Source organism: Choloepus didactylus, chromosome 17 (genome assembly GCF_015220235.1).
Source record: "Choloepus didactylus isolate mChoDid1 chromosome 17, mChoDid1.pri, whole genome shotgun sequence".
Taxonomy (NCBI): domain Eukaryota; kingdom Metazoa; phylum Chordata; class Mammalia; order Pilosa; family Megalonychidae; genus Choloepus; species Choloepus didactylus.
In genome coordinates this window covers 48,569,737-48,591,015 of record NC_051323.1, presented here as the reverse complement: position 1 = coordinate 48,591,015, position 21,279 = coordinate 48,569,737, and the positions used below count along the sequence as shown (strand labels likewise).

Genomic DNA, 21,279 nt, shown 5'->3' with positions numbered 1-21,279 from the left:
TTTTTTTGATAATGGCATTAAATTCTTCCCATCACCTGGGATAGATAATCTCAGTGAGCAGATCTCCCTCTTGGCCTTTAATCTCTTGGAAATTATCTAGTTTACTTATCTAATCCCAGAGATTAAAATGGTAGTCTGGAAGATCCTTTAAGAACAAAAGATCATGTTTTACCAATCTTTTTATCCTCTATCACAATTTCTATAAAGCAGATAATCAATAAACTTTTGTTGAACCATTAATTTGTGGAATTAGTAAGAAGTTCCAGAAAAACATGTGGGTTCTAGTGCTGGCTCTGTCACCAACTAGTTCTGTGACCATGGACAAATCATTTAACTGCTCAGTGTCTAAGAATTAAAATAAAATGATAACTATAAAAATTCTTTAAAAATCAATGAGATATTATTATCTGGGTTATTGTTACAAACAGAGAAGACAATGACCCTAAACTATGTAAGCACCACAAGCTCCTGATGAGAGTGTCCCCAAAACACCTCATAATGGCCCAACATAAGCCTTAATTCCTTGTTCAGGTCTCCTCTTAGTTCCAAGGAGTTAAATGTTTCAGATCTAGACCCTAGTACAGGATCACAGCAACTCTGCTGTACCATACTATACTACTAATTGTCAAAGAGAGCTCCCCTAGCACAGCATCTGGTACACAGCAGATGATCAAGAAATATTATGATGAATGATTAAATAAGGACTATCCAGTGTGGGTCTCAGTTGTTGCACATTAGCTATGCCTTCAGTTAGGCAGAAAATTGGAAAACCAGGTGTAGAAAAGTGGTGCTGTACTTTAAGACCTCTCATTGGTGAGGTCACTGTTCCTGTAAAAACACAATAGCCTAACCCAGAGTTCTAACAATTCAAAGAACCCTCTGTCTACTCCCCAGCAAGGAAAGATTACTTTTTAAGGAAGTGATTTCAAAACTCCAAAGTTGCTGGGGTTTATGATCATGAAGGAATTGAGAGGTAAAAATGGAACCATGCAAGGCTCCCAAAAATAATGCAGCAGACCTAGTTGTTTGTTTTGGTCCTCATCACAAGTCAGCAAGGAAAAGGGAAAGGTTCCCCAGGGAAGCAGTCCTTGGTTCCTTGTGCCAACTCTATGCAGTCACCAACCACAGCCATGGGGAATTCCAAAATCCTGCTTTTGTTAGCAAATGTCTCTCTACTAAAAGAGCTGACATCCTCTTTGAAGGTGCTTTTGTTTTATTTCACTCTGTGTCAAATTAATACAAAATGCACAGTGTCTCTGGTCTTCGAGTATATCATAAAACTGTAACTTTCTTCGAGGAGTTCAAAATTCTTCATAAACAACTCACTAACACAAAATGTTATGAATCCACAAAATACTCCTATGAGAATAGTTTATCAGTTCTAAAGAAAATTTACTAAAAAATGTATACAATTTACCTCCATCTTCCATACTCTGAAATCCCCAAACTTTCCCAATAAGAAACTAGAAAGCAGCATCATATAATCAGTAGAACGTTCAGAGCTGAAAGAAGCCTTCGAGAGTTGAACCTTCTTATTTTATCAAAGCAGAAAAAGCAGCCTCGAGAGGTTAAATGGTTTTCCTTATGTCAACAAGCCTGGTAGGTGGAACATGGCTCTAATTCGCAGCTCAGTATTCTTTCCTCTACACTCCAGGGAAGGTGGTGGTTGGGGAATTTGGTGGGGGGAGGACATACTGGGGAGGGATGAGACCACTCTGATTTTCCTGTTCATCACAGACAAGAATGGGTCAGAAATAAGAAAGGCTCTCAGAAAAGAGGCAGGGAGTTTTTTTTTTTTCTTCCTATGCCATGTGCTATGGCCTGAATTCCTACTAAAAGTGACAGAGAAATGAACAGGCCTGATCATACCTGCTGTTCAGGTCTTTGTGTTTTCTTGAGCAGATCACTGAAGCAAATTATTGTGCCATAAATGTATTAGTCCAATTTCTGTCCACAGAGCTATCTCACTTGTAGTGGACAAGTTTTCCAAGATAAGCATAAAACCCACAGACCGAAATCAAATTACATATGCTGTGCACAGAACTAATTGGTCATTAAACTATCTTGTGCCAATAAATCAGGTGCCCTGACTATAAGTGGTTTTCCAATGGCTTCATCCAGAGACCCATTCACCAAGGTATAGTAACATAGAGCTATTTTTTTTTGTTGAGTTCTGGTTAGTCACATTATTATTGTTAATTGAGAAATGTTACCTTCATTTCCTCAAACTCTTCCAGTATGGTTATTTTTCCTAACTTAGAGATTTTCCAATCACCAATTATTTTATAAGCTAAACTCTCCATTCATTCTTTCTCTGGTCCAGTATTATGTTTATTATTTCAAGGCTCATGTTTATTATTTCAAATTAAACTAAACACTGACAGATGTGCTGGGAGGTAGTGTGTATGTGTATGCACATTTTAAAAAGGGAACATAACTCTGAAGCATGGAGAAACCTTAAGCCTGAAAAATGATTTGCCTAAATGAGACCCAGTGAGAAAGCTGCCTATCAACAGAAGCCATCTTAACCTCTCTCACCACCATCAAAAATTGTTGAGGTTTACTGCAAGCTAAAACATTAGGGGGCTATTTTGAAGCCTCAGTTGCAGGCACAGGCAATAATAACAATGTCCAAATCTAAACAAGTACCAATCAGAGCATTATAGGAAGAAGAGCAAGAATCAGTGAATTAAAAGTGGAAAGAAGAATGCACCAGATAGTTGATTCTTAAAATATTTACGATCACTGAGACCAAGGAGAAAAATTAATATTAAGAGACTCTGGCACTTTACTAATAAAGCTGGGATTGAGGTTACTCAGAACAAGATTCCTCTGCTGTTGGGTCTATTTGACAAAGTATTATTATGAGGACTTTAAAAACAAGTGATCAAAGTTTCAGAAAGAAGGTTAATATCAGACTCAACTACAGCAGCAGGCTTAAAAATAAAAATAAAAATTCAGGAGCCACTAGCAAATCATAGACCAAAGACACAAACACTTAAAATTTAAAAATCAAGACATTCAAGTTTTCCCCAAATCCTTTTAATGTACTATAGAATTGGATATTAAAAGGATTTTTCTCTCTATAAAGAATTATATGGCTTCCTAGGGCAGATCTTCATTTAGCTATCCTTAATTATTAATATTTCAAGTAAAATTCCTAAGATACTTCAGTGAGAAATAAAAAGCATCTTATTTAGGCACGTTTGCCAAAGGAAATGAGAATAAGGGTTTGGACAAAATTATATATTCTTTCATTCAGAGTTAAATGATTTTTCCCCCAAATCTGACATTATACATTCTACATTTATTTCTTGCTCCAATTTCATGCTCTTTAGATACTTGGTCTTTCATTCTCCAGAAAGGTAGAGAAAATTATTTTTTCATTATAATATTTCAACTGTTCACTAGACATTTTCTGTTGAATTTGAATTAACTGTTGAAAGTTTAAAATCCATATTCAAATCACTCTGTCCACCACATAATTGTTGGCATCCATGGTCAGCACTAGTTTTTAATGAAAAAAAAAAAAAAACTGTTAAATGTTAACAGTCTATTTTTTCTGATCAATAATGCAAAAATGAATGCATTTATTGCCATAAATAATTGTAGGTTATTATTTGTAGGTCAATAAGCAAAGCAATTCAAATATACCAAGAGTAAGACAACATCAAGTATTCATTAACTTCCCTTCTAGATTTACAACAACTCTGTCCTCTTATTGAAGCTTTTAATTTACATTTGGTCAAATGAAAGCTCGATTTCCCAACTTAACACCCTAGTTTAGAATACTGTTTGTTTTCATTGGGAAAATAACTTAAAATACTAAGATCATAAAAAGTGAACAAGCAAATATGAATTTTACCAGAAAGTTAGATTTAGAGTTATAACCTTAACACACTTAAACACTCCAATCATATGCTTAGACAGATAATTATGCATATGTAGGCAATTATGATTTTTTTAATGAGAGCATGAATTTTCCCTCAAATTCTAAATAGAAAGCACTATATTAAAAAAAATCAGATTCTAGAAAATTAACTCCATAAATTGTTTTTGTGTATGTATGTGTGTGCAAGTATTGCTTCAGAAGAGTCCCAGAAAAAAGAATAGTGTCTCGCATTCTTTTATATTCTTCCATGATTGTTTAAGTGTGGTTAGTTTACATTTGAAGACATTTTGAATAATCCTATTAAAAACCAATTCAAACAAATGTGGTTCATGTTTAACTCTTCAGTTATTTATCCATTAATCTCTTTAAGTGCTTCCTTCCTTAACACAGCTGCAGTTTAAGAGGTGGCCAGCAGTTGGCCTCAATTTCAGTGGATTTTCATGAACTCCAGATTTCTTTTTGCAAACTTTTTAAATGTAGTATGCCTAAACAATTTTTCATAACTTAAGAGCTTATAAAAGGCTTTCAAAAGGAGTCCAAAAGAAACAAATTTTCTTTTCAAAATAAAACCAAAGGGAAGCCACACACACTGTAAAGATATTCTCTACAAAACATTCAGTTCAGCAGATTTGAAATGTCTCCACGTGGTTTGAAAGCAACAGTTGAGAACTTATAACAGGTTGGTTGTAAGCCAAGAGGGACAGCTATGAGTCTTTTAAAGTGGCTTAGGAAATGCTGAGATATCAGGTACTGGGCCTTGTCAGGTCCTCCCCATTCCATTTAGGTGGAATGCCTTCAAATGCACCATTCAACCACAGTTGTTTAAAGTCTCTGTCCTTAGTCCTCCGTTCTTTTCTCGTTTTATACTCTCCCCTAAAGACTGCAATACTACTAACTACGATGTTTATGGAGACAACTCACAAATCCACCATGTTCTTGTTATATTACCCTATCTCAAACTGCTGACTTGAATTAGTCCACCAGGATTTGCCATTATCATCTCACATTCAACAAATCCAAAAAACAAACTCACTCATCCATATCAAACCAATATCTTCTTTTAGCTTCCCTGGCTTTGTTAATATGAATCCCATTTGTCTGGTCACCAGAGCTTAAATGAAGGAGCAATCTTGGACCCCATGGTGTCCTTCATTATCCACATTCAGTTGGTTCTTGTGGCAGATAATATTTTTTTTTAAAGATGACAAACGCAATGTCTCACATCCCATATGCACTTATGTGATATAATCTTGCCACTTCCCCATCAAAAAGTGGAGTCTAATTCCTTACCCCTTGATTCTGGGCTGGCCTTCTGACTCATTTGTAACTAAAAGAATGTGACTGAAGCAATGTTATGAGATTTCCAAGGTTGGGTGAGAAAAGAGGATGCAGCTTCTGCCTGGTTCTCAGAATATTCCTCTGTGGGAAGCTAGCTGCCACGTAAGAAGTTCAATTACCCTGAGACTGGAGAGACTCTATGTGTAGGCATTCCAATTTACAGTCGCAGCTAGGCCTAGTCTTCTAGCCATCCCTACCAAGGTGTCCAAAATGTGAGTGAAGCTGTCTTGGACCCTTCTGAATAGCTCATCTCCCAGGTGAATGCTATCAATCAGCCCCAGGAAACACCCTGAGAAGAAGACTGCCCATCTGATTTCTGCCTTAACTGACATACCAAATCATGAAATATAATAAAATATGTCCACAGCCTTCCTTCTGAGCAATTAATAAGTTAGGTGTTGAGCTGTCACTCTGTGGGGCCAAACATTAACTGAGATGCCACTTCTTTCTCTCCATTCCCGGAGCCATCATCACAGAGGAAGCCCTCATCACCTCACATTTGGATTGCTATAACTGATTCCAAGCTGTCCTCACTACAGTCCAACATCTCAATCTACATAACCAAACACTTCCAACCTAAAAACTACCTTCAGACACCAACCTCACAACCAAAATCAATCACATAATACTTTACATTTGTAGGACAAATTATAATACAAAAGGATTTTCATGAATAATTATTTCATTTGATCCATGTAGTAAAGTCAGAGAGATCTGTCAATAGAACTTTTTTTCCCCTAACTTTATAGCTAAAGATATTGGAGGATACAGAGCTTAATAAACTTCTGTACAATTTCACTACCAACAAATGGAATGGATGTATATAAACTAAGACCTTCTTTTATAGACTACTATTCTTCGTCTGTTCTATGATGCCTCTTATACTCGATTTCTGATCAAAAATGTTTGATGCCTCTCTCCATCCCTACTACAGTAAATCTGCTTTCAAGGTACTCCCTAATCTGGTCTTAGACTATCCAGTTGTGAGTAAGGGCCAGTTTACTCAACTAACAAACTGACATCCTGATTCTAGTTTCTAAACATCTGTTCATGTTTTGCTTGAAAAAATGCCCTCCTTTCCCCTTCTATCTACTTAAACCTTACTCAAGCACTGGCACAAATTCCACCTCCTCCATGAAGCCCTACTAGCCTAATCCCGTTGCTTTCTCACTCAGCTATTCCTACAGAAATTTGTAAATTTCACCCCAAATTTGGCAATTAATTATACTGGATTGTTTACCTGGTCCAAGTCTTATCTAGGCTGGTATTCAGGCAACACACGTCCACACATACAGTGATGCTGCATGTTTACAGCCAGTGTCTGTTCTGACCAGTCAGTGCCCAAGGCATACCCTTTGCAATTTTGAATTTTTTGAATTTCATCACTGCTTACTTCCCAAACTAAACCATAAGCTCTTTAAAGGAACAGGAGCTATGTCTTATAAAGAAGTGCTATATCCTCCAAACTAAGCAGAGTACTAATAAGCACACAGATAGTGTTCAATAAATATTTGCTATTTGATTTGGAGGAAATGAAGTATGTTGTGTTGTAAAAATTTATATTTATATTTATACACACACACACACACACACACATTCACAAGTCACGGGAAACAAAGAATTGAAAAGATAACAAAATATTTTCAAGATCAGCATTTTAATGTCAGGGGGATGTTTTTGGTATCATTTAAAGACATTCTGTGCAGTGCACAACTGCCAAAATGTTTTATAAATGTTTTTACCAGGCCCATGAAATCTGTTTCAAAAATATTCAAGGAGTAGAAGTCTTAGCCCAAAATAAAATGTTTACTGAGAATACAAGGCTGGCAGAACTGTGCTTCATTTCAAAAAGTTTCCAGGCAATGGAAATGTTTTCCTGGAAAATACTACCTTTTATTTAAAGAACACTTGCCATGAACACTTAGTCATTAAGTAATTTAAGGTTTCCTCACAAACTGCTTGGAGGAAAGCTGTTATGTGAATGAATGAAATTATCAGCACCTATAACATCTTTTTAGAATATATATGTACTTGGCTAAACATATGAAAACCTTAAGTACTTTTCCAGGCCAGGGGGTGGGGGTGGGAGTCAACAGGACTCCCATTTTTTTTTTTTTTTTTTTTTTTTTTGGTCTACTTACTGTTCTTTTAAATTTTTCTATAGGATAAAATTATGAAGGAAAATACAAAAATCCTTAAGCATTTCTCCGTCTGTAATACACACAAATCCAAAAAAGCTGGAGAGCTTATTTTATTTCAAATGCCAAGTTTTTTTCAAACAAATAAAACATTCATTTCATTCAATGAAGAGAAATAGTAATTTCAAAACTATTTTTAGCAAAAACATTGCATTTTCTTCAAACCACTTTTCAATGAGAGAGCAACTTGGTTTGGACATTTCACTCAATCATCTGCAGTAAGTCACACAATGAAACCTAAGAAAACAATTTCTTCCAAGAGTTTTGGAAACTCAGTCTTATTCTTTCAAACATCAAAAGACATAACTAAATTCTACTTCAAGCACAAGGCTTGTACATTTAGTCTTTAAAAAAGCTTACACAAAAGGATATTTGTTTTTGTTTACCTGTTTAGTACTTCAGTGAGTTTCACAAAGCCAGTGTAAGCCAGTTCAAATGCTCCTCTGTGCCTGGATTGTAAAAGGTGTTGTTTAAAGTAATCTCCTATGTCTTTTACCTTTAAGAAAAAAATTTAAAAATAAACTTTAGTTTATGCTTTACATTTACAGGTTTATTTATATCAGTAATATCGTTTGTAACCCAGGTCCAGACTTTCATCCATTTAACACTTACTATGTGACAGGTACCATTTTAAGCATTTTTATATCTCATTTAATCCTCACAATAATCCCATGAAGTAAGTACTACTATTATCTCCAATTTACAGATGGGGAAACTGAGAACCAAAAGGGCTAAGTAACTTATGCAAGCTCATTCAGCGAACAAGCAATAGAGCCAGGACATGATCCCAGGCAGTCTGGCTCCAGAGCTGGACATCTTTAACTGCTACACTCAAGCTGTCTCCTCACACCAGCTTCCCAAACATCACTGCGTGCTTTTTGTTAGCTCATGTCATTCAACAACATCAGCCAAATCACATGAGGAGACTCGGCAAAATAATTACTTTTTGGAGACATGCAAATATTAAAGGCAATGCAAGATTTAGCAGCAAAGGGCCTCCTGAAAAACTAACAGCCTTCATTTTGAGTCAGAACCATGGAATCTGCCAAATGCCTGATTCAATCACTTTCCTACATCTTGCCTTTCTTATGCAAGAGTAATGAATAACAAATGCGATAATTTATTTTGAAGACAATATGACTGACTATTAGTTGTTGATTGAGCATTTTGTACAAAATTAACTGTTAAATTGTTTCGGCTGATGCTGAATTTCTATTAGATTCGGTGGCTATCAGCTTTAGAAAATCCAGGTTTTATATAAAACCCAGGACCAAAGCTATAGTCGGCTCTCTTGATTCGTGTCTCCGTGGCAGATCATTGTATGGTGAAAAGGTAAGCTGTCCAAGGATGTCTTAGATACGCTTACTTCGACCTCATCACAGTGACTAGATTAGACTACATGTATCAGAAGCAGTGCACAGTACCAAGAATAATTAAATATGTGAGTTGTTGTATTAAATGAGTTACCTCTAAAAGCTCAGAACAGACCTATAACCTATAATCCAATTTAGTTCAATACTGAGCTCTGTCTCAGGTTCCAGACAGAGGAAAATTAAAATCTAGTCTACACTCAAAGAATATCTGATTAGAGACAAGTAGTAGATTTAGAGGAACAAAAATCAGCACGAGACCAAAAAAGAACCAGAAAAGCAGTATATAATGAAATTTTAACATTTTAATATTTCAGAGCCTGGCATGTTATGATCTTCAGCTAAAGTTTTCCTGTAAAGATCAGATGATACTCCTAACTTTAAATATTTTTAAAAGGTCACATACTACTAGTTGTCAAGTCACAGACAAGATAGTCCTATCATTTTACCTTCAATACAGTAATTCCAGATTATATGTCAAACAGAATTACCATGCCTTTAATCTGAATTCAACCCCCAAGAGAGAAGTGAAGCTTAATAATTTTACAAATTGGGGATCAGAAGAAACACTAGTTAGCTAACTTGTTATGATCATCATTTCTATTACTAGAGAAACAAAGGAAGACTTCTAAGGTGTTTCAAGCAGCAGAAAATAAAAATAGGAAGCCATAAAAATGGGGTATTTCCAACTTGCTCAGTTAATTTTTTCAAAATGTTACATATATTAAAACATGCTTCGGGAAAACATTAATGATACTGGTATAGCTCATAATCTACTACCTAAGCTAAGATCAGATTTTCATTGCTTCCTTTATTCTAACTCCCTTCAAAGGGGGCCTGAGCCTGAAAGCATATAACAAAAGCCAAGACTTCAGAGTGTGATCAGTGGGTGGTCTTTCTCTAGGATGGACCTCAACCCTGGGTAATCCTGACCTTAGAATGAGATTCTAAGGCAAAAGTGAGGTATAGAAAGTTTTTCTTCTTTTCATTTTGCAGTTAAAAATCTTCTAACAAACCCATGCTTATTGTGCAATTTTCCCTTTCAAGGCAGTATAAAATTCCTGTTAACCAGACATAAGTATTTCTTTACTACTCTGATAAAGGCTAAGCGTCTTAAAGCTAGGACAGATAGAGAAGAACAAAACAAGGTCTCTGTCCTCAGGACACTTTAGGTTCAGAATAGCAGAGAAAACCAATATGGCAGGTAGTACCCCTTAGAAGCATAAGAGTTCCAAGAAGTGAAAGATCCTTCCGTACTGGAATAATTATTAGAAAAGGTTTCATGTCCAGACCCTGATAGTGGATCAAAATGGAAGAGGACATCCAGGTAGGGTAATGATGATGAGAAGAGGTATGAAGGCCAGAATGAATGGATAAACATTTATTAACTACCTGCTACCCGCCAGACACTTTTGCTGGGTCTTTATATGAATGAAGATATAAAAGGAAAGGGTTAGCAGATCTGGCTGACAGGCAGACGTTTCATACTGGAAAATAGAGGAAGACAGCATTGCAAGGAAGGGCAGTCCCCAATTACAAAGGGCGGTTGGAGTCAGCAGGACAGTGTTGACTTACAGAGGAAAGGCCATGCTGACGCCCTCCGCCCTCCGGGTAGATAATCAGCCTTCAGAAACAAGGCTGACCCAAAACACTTAGAAAATCAGTGGCAACAGTCAGATCATAAAAAGAATTTTTAAATTTAATTTTTAAAATAAAAATAGAATTTAAAAGTCTTCTGAAAATTTTTTTTTAAAAATCCAATTCAAATCGCCACTCAAAGGTCACTGAGTTCCTATTTAAACCTCACAAAAGGCTTTCTTTTAACATAGAGGATGCCTTCATTTTTTTAAAATAAATAATATACCTATCAGGATTTTTTAAAGGAAATAAAGGTAAAGCACAAAGAAATTGGCACTGATTTCTACCCTTAAAATTAAATTTCTAATCACTGTCTTTTTAAATTTAGCATAACCTGCTTCTAAGTTTTCACAAAACCTACTTCTATAGGCAAATTAACATGCTTTGCAGATTTACAGGGTGTAAATTTCCACAGAGGAGGGCAGCTACATGTCATGTCTCCAGGTATCTATAACTCACCAACAGACTAATTAGGGGAGCTAAATGTTCACCTTGAACATAAAACCCACAAAGGACAATATAAATACATTTTTATTTACATTTTATCTATACAATAAAGAGAAGTACAGTAGAAAACTCAAAGGTAATTCCACTCACTATAAATTCACTGTAAACAAAAGGATTTACTTAGAAATGGGACAGTTCTATAGAATATGCATAGTGGTTAAGATGTGGGACCCTGGAGCAAGCAGGGCTGAATTCAGAACCCTACTATCAGCCACTTACTAATATTAAGCAATCACGGGTCACTCATCTGTAAAATGGAGACAAAACTAGAACCTTTGTCAAAGGATCATTATGAAAAATAAGAGATTATGCATAGAAGCATTTACAGAATACCTGGCACAGAGTATCAATCAGTAAAGTCCATTTTTGTTTTTATTTTATATTATAAAGTACTGAGATTTAATCCCTAAACCTTAATTTAAATTCTGACTTTAAGACACAGTCATTTCTTATAACTTTGGGAATATCAATGGCTAGGAGTTTCTAATTCCACTTTGGTGAAATGGAGTATTTTTAAAAGAGAATTGATGCTTTATACTGTACATTCTCTACTATAATGATTTCGTACTAACAACTGAGATCTCTTCAAAGCCCAACATTGTTCTCCTACACAATAACAACAAAGGTAATAGTTTTCTGGTATTCAGACTTCTTACCAGAATGTTTATTCTTTGCTTTTTAGCAAATTCTTAACCATTTGCCATTTTGACTTTTGCCCTTTAGTCTGACTTTCTAAGATGAATTTCTGTCACATATTCCTATTAGATTTTTAAGTCCTTTGAGGTTAGAGAACTGCACACTATATAACTTCTTTATATCCCCACAACAGTCATGCAATAAGGCAATCAATAAATGTGATTAAATGATATGGTTACACACTCAACTTCATTCCGAAGCTTAAAAGTGCAAAAGTGCATTCAGTACAAGTCAATGAATATTTATAATTTCTAAAAAAAAAAAAAAAACTCAGGCAAAAGAAAATACAAAAGGCATTTTCATTTAAGTCCTGAATGCAAATAAATACACATCCCTTTTGTACTCCATTACCAAAATCTAAAACAGTAACAAAAGACCTGAGGGAATGTACAAACCGATTTAGCTGTGTACATATGAAAGTTAACATTATCTAAAGGAGGAGCAAGACAATAGCTAATTTCTAACAGCTGGCAATTATTTTTAGTTATATGATTTCTGTGGCAATAATTACTAGGAAGGGAAAGCAGATATTAATGAACCTATCCAAAAGATTCTTTTTACAAATATCAGTGGACATATAATAAAGATATAAATTGATACTCCAGGTAGAGGAAGCTGTTTCAAAAAAATCAGTAGCATGGGGTATCAGATGTCCCATGGAAAGAGGACCAAGAAAATGCAGCAAGCAAAAGCTCTACATCAGTGAAACAATAAGCTTGCAACCCATACACACACCAGCCAGGAAGCTGTACGATAAAGTTGCATGTACTGCACACTCCTTGAGGGTCTCAACTTACATCCTTCAAAGCTGGTTTTATCTCTGCTTCTTGAATAGGGACATTATGAAAGAACCTTTCATTATGTGAGTACAGAGCAGGAGGAAAGTCAGACCTGCTTTCATCTTGGTGAAGCCAGTAAGGAGTCACTGTTTCACAAGAAGTGATGTAGGGAAATGGACCATTGCTGAAAAGTTCACTAGCAAGTTGCCTTACTGTCCTGCTGTGTGCAAAAATTTGGCTGGGTGTTAAAAGCAGAGAAAATTGAACTTAAAGAGGTATTAAATGAACAGTTCAGAACAAAGCAGGCAGTGCTGTACTACATCAGAAAACAGGCTGGGAAGGAGAACTGGATTACTGTCCCAAAGCTGTCACAAACCAGCTTTGTGGTCTTGGGCAAACCAGGTAACATCCAGGGGCTTTGATTTCCTCTTGAACAAGGAAGGACAGTGTCATCCCTGTGGTTCTTCTGGATGTAATAGTTCGTGAATATATCACTGAAAACTCAGTATTATAAACAAGCACCAGTTCTTTTCCTTATACAGCAACAAAAACTCCCAAATTGTAATCTTACTACCTGCCAGCCTGTTATAAACTATATTAACATATATGGGATTTAACTGGTCACCCCTTTAACAAAGGGCCATAAAATTAAATCTTCCCTGTCTTCTCCATTCAAGCCCTTGTATCTCAAATTATAACAGAACCGTGTTATTTTTTCGAGAGTCAAGGGTGAGTGGAGAGACGAGAAACATCAGGCTGAACACCAGTATCTTAGGCTGTATGGATGTACTCAACAGCTTCCTTCATCCATGGAGAGAAAAGGAGATCACAGTAATTATTCTTTACTCTTGATAATAAGAAATCCAAGTTCCACATTTTCTCCCACAATGGGCAGCAGTCTGTGAAGCAGTCATCACTTCACTGCCTCTGTCACTGCAGGTCTGTTGTGTTCATACTCACGTGTGGTGCTTACTTGTGAATTCTGAGCATTGACACTACGTGCACAGCAGATCGAGCACTGCCAGAGCAATTGTGTCCTTGGAAGGAGGGTGCACTCCAGGCATGGCCCAGCCATTCCAAAGTAAAGGACATTTCTTCTGTTATTTATATTTTTAACTCTTAAAAGCTTTAAGCGCATGGAGGCACTTTTAATTTAAAGTAAAATCTTATTTTAAAAGCAGCATGGATTTTAAAAGAAATGTGAATGATGCTAATTTCTTGATGACTTTAGATTTTCATGGACTAAATGCTCCTAAATTAAGGTATTTCTTTAAAGTCAGTGAGACCACAAATAAAGTTTGCCATGGAAAGCAGGGTTTCAACATTAGAACTAGGAAGTATATTCTTGAATGCTCACTCAGTTGTCAGTTCCTTCCAATCCTATGCACGTGAGGGCACTACACGAACTGCAACATGGAAAAATGACTGGACCTCATAGAATGGAAACTATTATGTCACAGATAAACAGTCAGGGTCCATTTCTTATGCAAGAAAATAAGTCATTAGAAGAGCTCTCTGGCTCATATAAGCCTCTCTTTTTGTTGTTGCTAGTTTAGTTTTTTTAAACGAACATCTCTTTTTATTTTATATTAATTCCCAATTTTAACATGTATACTCCACATAAATAAAACTGCTAAGATTCAGATGCTGTATGAAAGGTGTCAAGGCAAAATTATTTTCATAAGAAGTTTCCAAGTCTTTCTTGGTTACGGTGAAAGCAAAACATGCTTCCCTTAACTTTTTTCAAACACTATCCAACAAATGTAAAAAACTAGATGTTTTAACTTGTCCTTGGAAAGAAAAGTGGAGAAGTCAAGAGACTTGAGTTAGCACATGTTTACTTCTTAGCAAGATGGTGACCATCAGTGAAGTAATCATTAATCATAGCTGGATTCCTCAGGCCAAGATGTTGGCATTGGCACTGTAACCAGTCACCAGCAATGACTACAAGTAATTCTAGGACACTGACGCCTATTTGATTTGGAAGAGAATAAGGAACATAATGATGCCGGTAGTGTACTGTTCTCCATCTCAGGGCCTTGCGACATTACAAGCCCAGCTGTTAACCAGATGCAAGCACATGAGCCACAGAAAGTGTGAGAATAAAAATAGCAGCATTATTTCCATAGCACAAGTCACACGGTTACTATAGAAATGATCAGTTATCAGCATGCTACAATATTTATTTTGTTCCTCGGTGTTGTAACATCCTAGGGAAAAACTTATCTTTATTTCAAAAAGGTTAAAAGTGAAAGTATGTGTTATATATCTTTGCTGAAAAATGGTGGGAAATGGATTTGTTGAAGCCATATGGAAAGGAAGAGGGAATCAATTAAAAACAGAAATCTAGTAAATCTAAAATATTTCCAAATGAAATGCTTGTGGTAAGCTAATTTCTTGTAAACACTGCAGTCAAGTCACTTGAACAGTCCCAGATGGTGAACTCACTTTGTGGTCTTAAAATAAAAGTCAGCCAAAGTGACTACAACTTTATTATCAATCTATTGGGAAACATGAAATCCATAATAACCAATATGTTACTTTTTTTCCCCTTACAAAATTCAACAGGTTTGTGGAGTTTTACTAAATAGACAATTCTGGCTAAAATTTAAACCCGAGTATGTTACAAATAGAAACAAAACTTAAGACAACAATATTGAAGTTTAAACTGAGCCAAGTGCATTTTACTTATATTCCTTAGTCAGAAAAATAAGAATGTTTCTAAAAATGCCACATCTTCGAAATGCATTGCAAGGTCTAACATCCTAAAGTACCATGAACTTTCTTCAACATTTGCAGAACTTTATTTAAGAAAAATTGAAAACCTTTTTTTTTTTAAGTTTGGTTATTATAAGCTCATGATTTACACTTTGACCAGAAATTTCACCAGATGGAATAAACATCTACCCTACCTGCTCCACTGTCAATAATCCATCAGAAGATTCTTGCACAGACTGCATGGGTAGAAGTTGGCACAAAGTGCCTAAAAGTAAAGCAATTTCCTTCATACTTCTCCAACAACATATCAGCACCATCTGAGCAGTTACATCACATGTTTTTCCTTCTTTACCTTAAAAAAAAAAAGAAAAGAAAAGAAAATATATTGCAACACAAGACATTACTGATTATTCACACCCCAGGTTTCTTAGAACAAGCTTATTCGTAATTTCCCCAAGAATAATTCACTTGAACAAACCAATTTGTCACGTTATTTTTACACAGGAGAAAACAACTAACCTTTGTTGAACATGTGCTGGAGGAGAAATCATGCTAAGTATTTTTTAATATATTATTTACAAAACAAACTTAAAATTAAACAATATTGTTTTAAAACTTGAGTCTAACATTTGGAAATTAATGAAATTTAGGCTCTCTCCAACTCTTTGTCATCCATAAATTATGACTATAGTAAACATATTTCATTATCTATTTTGGTGAGGGTGGCTGTTAAAGCAATAAAGGACTATGATAGGATTTTTTAAATCAAAGAAAAATACAAATTCTCTCTCAAGATATATTTTAATCCAATGGTTAATGGTCTTCTCTTAGTTTTAGGAGTATTTTAGGTTTGACATTAAAAAAAAATCCAAGATTTACTATTAAATTAAAAGCAAGTTAACAAAGTGATATTTATAGTATAATCTCACTTACATGTGTTTTTTTTTTAACCCACTAAATAAAAGGATAAATGCACTAGGACAATAAGGATTATACTAAAGAGGGAGGACATGGGATTGGGGAGGAAATGAAGGAAGACTTAAATTTATTTTTAATTTATATTTACCACTGTACTGTTTGAAACGATTACAATGAGCACCTATTTGTTATTTTGTGTAAGGAAAAAAAAAAAAAAAAAAAAAAAAAAAAAAAAAACTCCAAGTGAAATTTCTGCAAGGTAATATCCCCATCTAGTGGACAATTTAGAACAATATTGCTTAAAGTCCTAGGAATTCACTGTTTCTGGTGGCTTTTTACAACATTACAAAAAATCATATCGTAACAGCTAATGATAAAACAAGCAAGGACACAAATTCTTGAGGCTTGGTATAGTGGCATAGCTCACATTTTATGGAGTAATAAGGTTCACTTCCTTTAAAAGTCTGCACGATGTGAAGGACTCCCACAGTAGACAACAATGAACCAAACTGCTGGAAGAAGCCAACCACTGCCAAAACCCGGATTCACTGGGCATCACTGCTCTTGCAAGACCTGGGCTGTCAGGGTGGGTTTTAGCACTCAGCAGCATTTTGTTGTAGCACCTCATATACTACGCTGGGGTGGTGTACCATCTTATGGTAAGTTTTACAAATTCATTCCCCAAAATAAATCATTTGTAAGTTCAAAGAAAACTTTATTTTTGAGATACATCCCACCCAGATCTACAGTCTCTGGTTTACTATATAAAAAGGGCATTACATTTTATTTGTCATTTAAACACTGGCTACAATATTGATTTTATACACATTACCTTTGATTTCTGCAGAACAATCAATACTCGGCACACTAGCATTCAAGTCCTCCAAATCAAAGGTATCACGTTCTTTCAATATTTTGGTTTTACTGAAATAATCATTAGTATCTCGTGGCTGAATCTCATTTAAAATCATCTGTAAGCGGCTTGCTGACTCTGAGGAAGAAACAGATGAGAGCATATGAAACACCAGTTCCGCACACGCAGATTTCCCTTGGGAGTACTTAACCCTCAAATATTGTAATTTCCAATACTTGATAATCAGCTCTATTAGAAGGCACTCACAGAATATAAATATCATTTATATAGAGTACTCATAAGGTTTGGGTGTACTTTTTTTTATATATATATAAGAAATTTTATTTTGAGATAAATTCAAACTTACAGGAACAGTTGCAAAAACCGTGGGTGTACTTTTAAACATACGGCAGTTAAGGTTGAAGATCTAACAAAAAAAATCACAACTGTAACTGTCCATAGGACAAAGGCTACCATCTCATATAAACTTCCCTTCTTAGTGTTGCCTAAGAATCTCAGTGTTCAATCCTGAGGGACAAGAGCATTAAACTTCAATGAATTTTTTTAAAAGATTGTTTCACTGTCTAAAACATAAATTATCAAGGTTTAACAGTAAAAGGACCAAAAATAAAAAAAAAAAAAAATCTCACCAACAACAACTACTACCTTTTAAAGCCCAGGAATACATAAAGAGTCCTGTTAGCTTTGAAATGTATTCTGTAACATACTGCTTTCTAAGTATGTTCTACAGTCTTAGTATTATGCTAAACTTCATTTTCATTCTCTAAGCATTCACTAGATCAGGAAATGTAACCTCCACCTAGGCAAGACTTTTGTCTGTTTGTTTATTGCTAAATTGCCAGTGCCTAGGATAAAAACTGGCTCATGGTAGAGGTCCAGTAACATTGATCGAAGGAATGAATGGACAGCAAAGAAACAAGGAGTTAGTAAGCTCAAATTTTTAAAAATAGCAAGAGGTAATCATCTGTAAACAATTAACAATTCAAAGAACAGATATTTACTGTATACCAAATATATATACTTATTTTGTCATTTTTCTCTTCAGATTCTCTTATTTAAATTGTAGAAAATTCATACAGCATAAATCTTCCCATCAACACCTCCCATGTATACCATTCAGGGAAATGAATCACATTCACAATGTTGCAGAAATCTGACCACCATCCATTACTGTAACCTTCCCCTTACCCTAAACAGCAACCCTACACTCATTTTGCATTAACTCCTCATTGCCCCTGCTCCCATCCCTGGTAACCTGTATTCTACATTCTATCTCTATTATTTTGCATCTTCTCTGATATTTTCCTTGTGGTTATCCAAGGATTTATTATCATCATAAATCTACAACAATATCATTTGCTTTGACACCAACTTAACTTCATTGTTCCCCCATCTCTATGTAGTTCTTTTCACACTTTACAAATTTATATATTATGAGTTCAAAACCTTTGGTTTATCATTAAATTTTATGCATTTGCCTTTTAGATGCTGTAGGAAGTAAAAAGTAGAGTTACAAATCAAAAATACAATAGTACTAGCACTTGTATTTACTCATGTCATTATCTTTACTGGAGATCTTTATTTCATTACTTGGCTTCAGTCAACTGTCTAGAGCCCTTTCCTTTCAGCCTGCATAACTTCCATTAGCATTTCTTGTAGGGCTGGTCTAGGGGTGATGCACTATCTCAGCTTCTGCTTATCTGAGAATGTCTTAATTCTTCTCTCATTTTTCAAAGACAGTTTTTCTGGATACAGAATTCTTGCTTGGCAATTTTTTTTGCTTCCAGCACTTTAAACATGTCTTCTCACTGCCTTTTCGCCCGTGTGGTTTCCAATGAGAAAGTAGCACAAACTTATTGAGGCTCAATAAGTTGCTTCTGACACATTGCTTCTGTCCTGAGGCTTTTAGAATTCTGTCTTTGACAACTCACAGTTTGATTATAATGTTGCACAGTGTGGGTCTATTTGCATATATCCTGTTTGAAGTTCACCAGGCATCTTGGGTGTATATATTTATGTCTTTCATTAATTCATGCAAAAACCTAATGGTCAGTTGTAGTAAAGAATATGCCATCTAGGGCATCCCAGGCACTGAGCTTAGTTCCTATCCCTATAGTAATTTCTCATTCATTTATTTATTAATTATTAACAAATATTCATTGTGTACATACTTCTACCAGGCACTGTACTGAGCAAAAGAGAACAAAACATAGACAGGATCCTGGCAAAATTACAAAACTTGCATGAAAGAGAACTCCATGGGAAGGGGAGAATGGTAAGAGACGAGGCTTGTGAGGTAGCAGGAGAAAAACCATAACAGGACCTGTTCAGAAATCTCTAAAGTATTTTAACCAAGGCTGGGAGTTGGGGGTGCAACAGAGTACATGGGTAAGTAAAGATTATGTGTAAGATGAGCAATTATATGATTTGAAAAAATGACTTTGGATGCAGCGAGAAGGAAATGAAAGGAGATAAGAATGGATGCAGGGAAATCAATTAGGAGGCTACTGCAATATTCCAAACAAGATAAGAAGCTGGAGTAAGGTGAAAAGAGGAAGATACAGACAAAAAGAAAAGCGATTTGGGAGATTTTTAAGGGGTAACATTGAATGAATGGGGAGATGGGCTGGATTTAAGGAGCAATGGAGAGATATCAAGCAGTCCTAGGCACTTGACTTGCATAAATAGATCTTTCATGGGATTATTCACAAAGAGACAGGGATTGGGAGGCAAAAGGCCACGAAGAGTTCATGAGTTAATTTTGGGCATTAACTAGTCTTTATATGTTAAATGATCTTTAGCCATTCCAGATTCCTAACAAGTTGTCTGTTCTGACTGAACTCCATTAACTGCACACCTCACTAATTTATACTTCCACTCTCCCAGTCCTACCAACTACCTGGCAGGTGGTCTTTTGAAATAACAATATTATAAAACCCAACTTACCCCAAGGAAGGAAAATCCTTGCTCACCATCTGGTTATTTTTAAATAGTTATGTCTGGTTGTTTTTTAATAGTTAACAAATATTACTAACATCACAGAAATGTCATTAATAATAATAATAGTAGTAGTCGTAATAATAATTTCTTCATTTTTCCTCAATTAGGCTTTAAATAGTGCCAAAGGAATGATTTTAAGAAAATATAATAATCAATCCATAGCACATTGGCCTTCTTTGTTTGCTGACCTGAATCAGTGTCCATTGGGATGAGGCCTTCTGGGGAGGAGCTCTGAATGACTGGAGACACCACAGCAGAGAGCCTGTAGGACATCAAAATGAGCTTCTGCACCAAAGGTCTCCACTCACTCACCAACTGCAGGCTGCTGCAACAAGGACATTAGGGAAATTTATATTAAAAGCAAAAATCAATTTTTCACACTGGAAATTAATAGATAAAAGTAAAGAGAATATAAGTTTCAAAATTTTGCAATCTATAACATATATGATACATATATGTGCATGTATATAAATTTTAAGCCTAATTTTCAATTATCTTTAAGGCAATAAACTATATTCCTTTCCCAGGATACAGCAGCTATGAATATACATACTTTAAAGATAACTTCTGCAAAGCTCCAGTTATACAGTGGACTCGCCCATACATGGGAAATGATGCCGCTGCCTGAAGCAAAGAATTTTCAGCCTGAGATATCTCTTCCTCAAGATTTTCCAACAAGCATTTGATAACTAGAAAAAGCAAACGGAAAGCAGCAGTAATTTACAAATTTATGAACAGCAAAACAGCTCCCATCAAAACACCTAACTCATTTGAACTATTACACTAGAAAGTTTGAATCAAAAAGGCAACTTTCAAGATTATCCAACCTGTTATGCATTTCTAGTTAACACAGGGTACCCTAAAAGGTAGAATTGAGTGTCTTTCCCTAACTCTTTGAAGCCATTTACATCATTCATTCTGTGGACCAATCATTCCTCCTGGACATAATCTACCTGGGGTCTCAAACCCCCATCCATGTGGAATGTGCCATTTTGCCAGAAGAATTTTCTTGTTTAGGGATATTTTCCCCCAGAAGGAAGAAGTTATATTTTAAATTTTAGAATTATATTTATCAATAAATGATCAATATTAATAACACATAAAGAACTCCTAATCAATAAGAAAAAGAAAACCCAATAAGAAAATGAACAAAGGCCATGAACAGGCATTTCACAGAAGGGGAAAAATGAATGGCTTATAAACACACGAAAAGATGCACAATCACATTAATAATCAGAAAATGTAACATGACACCACAATTGGATACCATTTTATATTCTGCCACTAACAATATTTTTAAAATCTATCAACAGCAAATTATGGTGATTAAGTCATGAAACACAACTCTCAT

The 21,279-nt window shown here is 35.4% G+C and overlaps 1 protein-coding gene across 8 annotated transcripts in view; it reads right to left on the bottom strand.

Annotated features, from left to right (window-relative positions):
• The window catches only part of THADA (THADA armadillo repeat containing), a 400,812-nt gene that overhangs the window by 329,662 nt on the left and 49,871 nt on the right, over positions 1-21,279 (bottom strand). For 7 of the 8 annotated variants that reach the window (XM_037806789.1, XM_037806794.1, XM_037806793.1 and 4 more), the window contains exons 18-22: positions 20,482-20,617; positions 20,117-20,253; positions 16,887-17,045; positions 15,331-15,488; positions 7,815-7,924 (exon numbers count right to left, since the gene is read on the bottom strand). In XM_037806789.1, coding sequence (XP_037662717.1) covers positions 7,815-7,924; positions 15,331-15,488; positions 16,887-17,045; positions 20,117-20,253; positions 20,482-20,617 — 700 coding nt within the window. The remainder of the gene's footprint in view (positions 1-7,814; positions 7,925-15,330; positions 15,489-16,886; positions 17,046-20,116; positions 20,254-20,481; positions 20,618-21,279) is intronic. The other variant, XM_037806790.1, reaches the window with a different exon arrangement.